The sequence below is a fragment of the Zingiber officinale genome, chromosome 4A, assembly GCF_018446385.1.
Source record: "Zingiber officinale cultivar Zhangliang chromosome 4A, Zo_v1.1, whole genome shotgun sequence".
In the NCBI taxonomy this organism is placed as follows: Eukaryota; Viridiplantae; Streptophyta; class Magnoliopsida; order Zingiberales; family Zingiberaceae; genus Zingiber; species Zingiber officinale.
Window position 1 is genome coordinate 119273080 of NC_055992.1, and position 4853 is coordinate 119277932.

Sequence of the window (4853 nt, forward strand, 5' to 3'; positions counted from 1 at the left end):
TTAATTAGTGGGGCTGGAGCCCACCTTAGCCCAAGGGTGACTCCACCCTTGCATGGGCAACATAAAGCTGAGACAAGGAAGACCTAGAAGATGATGATCTGTGGAAAATTCGAGTGATTTGTAATACGGGTTCACATTTTTTAGCAGTATTATTGAGAGATGATGTGGGTTAACTAGGGAAGGGATACCTAGTTTGGCTTTTAGAGAACGGTCGACTAAGGAATGATGAGTTCCTAGTCATAATCTACAATGTAGACTAGGAAAGTTGATATTATTGAGCAAATTGAGTTGAAACCCATTGGAGTATTGAGTTGGCTACAAATCTTCTACTTAAGATAAGGTTGCTCTTTGACTACAAAGTCCTAGAGTTGGTTGAAAAATATTTGTTGAATAGATAAATTCACTTAAAGAACCAATTGAATTTATTGAAAATGTTTAGATTTGGATTTGAGTCGATTGAAAACTTATTAAGTTGATTGAAGATGACATCCATTGGTAGAAGCTTGTAATCTTATCGAAATGAGTCGGAAAGAATGGATTCAAATGAAATTAATTTGAACGCAATGGAAAAAGCTTGAGTTAACTGAGGAGTAGTCGTTGGTTGAAAGATTTGCTTATCAAAATTTCAATCCACTAAACATGAATCGAGTCAACTCAAATCAACTAAAAGTTATTGAATGAATTGTTTGAATACTAAGGTAATATTACTCATCCTAAACGGTACAATATCATCATGGTTTATGATAAAATACAAACAAATAAATCATAAAATATATTTTATCCTAATGCATTGACTTTTTATACGAGGAAGATTATACATCACAAAATATATTATACCGATTGAGAATTTATCTCAAGATAAAGATAAATACTATCTTACTAATTGAAGTATAAAGTAATCTAAATATAGACAGATAAATTATATGGATATTTTATTTAACATAATAACTTATGAGGTCAAATATCCCATAAAATATTTTATATTTTTAAAAATTAACTATAAAATTTATTAAAGTAACCATTAATATAATATAGGGGGGCAAATCTATCCATATACATAGATAAGAACCTCTAATACACAACTATTTCTCCATATTATTTTATATATTTTTTTATGGAAGCTACTCTATTTTTTTTTTTTTGAAAAAACACATTAAATTCAATTAGATGTTAACATTTTTATGCGTTTTAATCAGAATTTCCAATTCATCGATAATAAAAATGGATTTGGAAGTTATCTAAGTAAAATCAATATATTTTTTTAAAGTAGGAAAGGAGAATTGAAATTAAGTCAATTTCTGGGGTAGACTGCAATTGTTTCAAATCTAAATCCAACCCAACAACTGGCGGACTCTAGAACGCCAAAATTTCGCTTAGATCTCCATTTAACGTCCGCGGTTGCCCTAGACGGGCATTAGAAAGAAGAGACTGAGAGAGTCGCTCGCCTCCCTCCGTCCTTGCTCCGCTAGTTGCTCCTGCATCTGGCCGTCATGGCCTCTCGCCGCTTGCTTTCCTCACTGCTCCGATCCTCCTCACGCCGATGCTCCGCTCTCAGGACTCCCGCTTCTGCATGTCCCACTCCCCGAGCCGCCCCTCGCACCTCTCCCGTCGGCTATCTCCTCTCCCGCGTCGCTGAGTACGCCACCGCTGCTGCCGCGGCCTCGCCGCAGCCTACGCCGCCACCCGCCAAGGCCCCAGCCGGGCCCACTGGAAAGATCACGGACGAATTTACCGGCGCTGGCTCGATCGGGCAGATCTGCCAGGTGATCGGTGCCGTCGTCGATGTCAGGTTTGAAGAGGGGCTTCCTCCCATCCTGACAGCGTTGGAGGTGCTTGATAACCAGATCCGCCTGGTTCTCGAGGTCGCGCAGCATCTGGGGGAGAGCATGGTGCGGACTATCGCCATGGACGGTACTGAGGGCCTGGTTCGTGGCCAGAGGGTCCTCAATACTGGATCTCCAATCACGGTATATTATTGCTTATCATATCACTGATTGAAAATGCTTGATCGATACTGTCAACGACCAAGAGTAAATCGTAGTTCGATGGATGTTTCACAAAAAAATAAAAAAATAAATTTGGTTGTTTCTACCTGTGAATTCACAAAATAACAGGGTAAGTTCTGACGGTTCCAAGTTAAAAGCTTAAATGATTTGACCTTTATGGTGTTTCTTATCTTGATGCCAAACGTTACATGTAAAATTTGAATTCTTTGTTCATAGTATTGCCATCATGAGATATGAAGTTAAGCGACTGATCATCACTAGATGATGTTACATTAAAGTGTAATGAATGGTTGTTGATTGCTACACTTGCACGAACATGAATTGATATTTGAAATTTGATGAACGTTTTCTATAAAACATTACCCTTGATGATCCTGGACTTATTTACCAATACTTATTTGTCTGTGTTTGGCTGAGTTATTAGGTGCCTGTTGGTAGAGCCACTCTTGGGCGTATTATGAATGTTATTGGAGAACCAATTGATGAGAAGGGTGACTTAAGTAAGATTTCTTGGTTGATCACAGATTTCCTTTGTATTAACTGATGTGTCAATATATATATATATATATATTTTAAAATTTTGTCTCTTTGATAAACAGAGACCAACCACTTCCTTCCTATCCATCGGGAAGCACCTGCATTTGTTGAACAGGCAACAGAACAACAGATTCTTGTGACAGGAATTAAGGTCCTTTATTCTCAGATATACCATAAGTCTGCCTTTGTTATTCATTCAGAACATGTCTTTTCATGCACATAATAGTGTATTTCTTCTGATACCAACAGGTTGTTGATCTCCTGGCACCTTATCAGAGGGGTGGTAAGATTGGACTTTTTGGTGGAGCTGGTGTCGGGAAGACTGTACTTATTATGGAACTGATCAACAATGTTGCAAAGGCCCATGGTTAGTTCTAATGAAAGGTCATTCAGTTGAAGTTTCTTTTCTTTTATGTTTGCTCTGTTTAACATTTTGTGCTGTAGGTGGTTTTTCTGTTTTTGCTGGTGTTGGTGAGCGTACTCGCGAGGGCAATGACTTGTATAGGGAAATGATTGAGAGTGGTGTGATCAAACTAGGAGACAAACAGGTATGCCCTTGATAATGCTCTTCATTTTTGATTTGCTATTGGTTTCTCCTTTTTTTCCTTTTCTGGGCAAATGTTTTGTTCCTTAATACTGTGTTGTTATAATGTGATTCCTGTAGAGTGAGAGCAAATGCGCTCTTGTTTATGGCCAAATGAATGAGCCCCCTGGTGCCCGTGCACGTGTTGGTTTGACTGGGCTGACTGTTGCTGAGCACTTCCGTGATGCTGAAGGACAGGATGTGCTTCTCTTTATTGATAACATTTTCAGGTTCACCCAAGTAAGTTGTAGCAATATGAGGCCAATTCTGTGTTTTTGCTGTTTAATAGAAACTATTGTTGGCAGAATAGTCTTTTATGTGACTTGCAACTTCATAGGCAAACTCTGAAGTGTCTGCCTTGCTTGGTCGTATACCATCTGCTGTCGGTTACCAACCAACACTTGCTACTGATCTTGGAGGACTCCAAGAGCGTATTACAACTACAAAGAAAGGTTCCATCACCTCAGTTCAGGCTATTTATGTGCCTGCTGATGACTTGACGGATCCTGCTCCAGCAACTACTTTTGCTCACCTTGATGCTACAACTGTGCTGTCAAGACAGGTCTGTTCCAAAGTGTTTTATGCTATTTATATCTTTGATTGGTTAAAAATTTTAAGGGGAAATTAAATGCAACAACATATTCTTTTGCTGATTAGATTTCTGAGCTTGGTATCTACCCTGCTGTCGATCCTCTTGACTCCACATCAAGAATGCTTTCTCCACACGTGTTGGGAGAAGAACACTACAACACTGCTCGAGGTGTTCAAAAGGTTCTCCAAAATTATAAGAATCTTCAAGATATTATTGCTATTCTTGGAATGGATGAGCTTAGTGAAGATGATAAATTGACGGTTGCTCGAGCTAGAAAGATCCAGCGGTTCTTGAGCCAGCCATTCCATGTGGCTGAAGTTTTTACCGGTGCTCCTGGAAAATACGTCGAACTGAAAGAAAGTGTGAACAGTTTCCAGGTCAGTTAGTTACCCACAGCTTTGTGAATTCATATCCCATTTTATCATAGTATATTTAAGATGAGCCACTTATGGTCTTTAGGCCTACAACAGCAATGACTCTAGGTATCCAATTATATATCCTCTGTTAATTGCTTGTCAGGTTAAATGACAAAACTATGGAGATATTGTGAAAATGCTAGATCAATTTGTTTTAGAGGGCTTTCATGCTGCTTGTAGTTTTGTTTTGTCTTTCTAAATATTTCACACTTTTTATCTGCAAATTCTAATTCTATTCTAATTGCATGATTTGCTCCACATCTTGGTTTTCCTTAAGACAACCGTTGTGTATGCATTTGACATCAAATCTTCATGTCGTATTGTTTTGTAGGGTGTCTTGGATGGAAAATACGACGACCTGTCTGAGCAGTCATTTTACATGGTCGGAGGCATCGAGGAAGTCATTGCAAAGGCTGAAAAGATTGCAAAGGAGTCAGCAGCCTCATAAATTTATATTCCAACATTCAATAATTTGAGTAATGTAGAAGTCATCTTTATTAGACCCGGCAGTTTCTTTGTTTTTGTTGTATTAAGCAACTGCGGAATCTCAATTTTTCTCACAACAGAGCCAGAGTGCTCTGGGATCCTTCTGCCAATAATCGAGGCCTAGGTGGACTTCTTTCTACTGCGCATCCAGAAACATACTTGTCGAACTCCTATTTAATTGTGTATTTTGAACTAGTCATGGCCAATGCAATTTGACATGTTTGGAGATTGTT

At 38.7% G+C, this 4853-nt stretch overlaps 1 protein-coding gene across 1 annotated transcript; it reads left to right on the plus strand.

Moving 5' to 3' along the window:
• Positions 1 to 1369: 1369 nt before the first annotated feature.
• LOC121970773 (ATP synthase subunit beta, mitochondrial-like) lies at positions 1370 to 4853 on the plus strand. Its single transcript, XM_042521723.1, has 9 exons — positions 1370 to 1967; positions 2431 to 2506; positions 2606 to 2694; positions 2793 to 2910; positions 2988 to 3091; positions 3208 to 3366; positions 3464 to 3688; positions 3784 to 4095; positions 4466 to 4853. The coding sequence occupies exons 1-9, from the start codon at positions 1491 to 1493 to the stop codon at positions 4580 to 4582; spliced, it is 1677 nt and encodes a 558-aa protein (XP_042377657.1). The 5' UTR covers positions 1370 to 1490; the 3' UTR covers positions 4583 to 4853.

What these genes read in the sequence shown, in the direction of transcription:
- LOC121970773 (XM_042521723.1), top strand. Translation starts at nt 1,491, where the DNA reads ATGGCCTCTCGCCGCTTGCTTTCCTCACTGCTCCGATCCTCCTCACGC. An exon ending in ATACTGGATCTCCAATCACG is followed by an intron (nt 1,968 to 2,430) that starts GTATATTATTGC and finishes CTGAGTTATTAG; the next exon opens with GTGCCTGTTGGTAGAGCCAC. An exon ending in TCAAACTAGGAGACAAACAG is followed by an intron (nt 3,092 to 3,207) that starts GTATGCCCTTGA and finishes TGATTCCTGTAG; the next exon opens with AGTGAGAGCAAATGCGCTCT.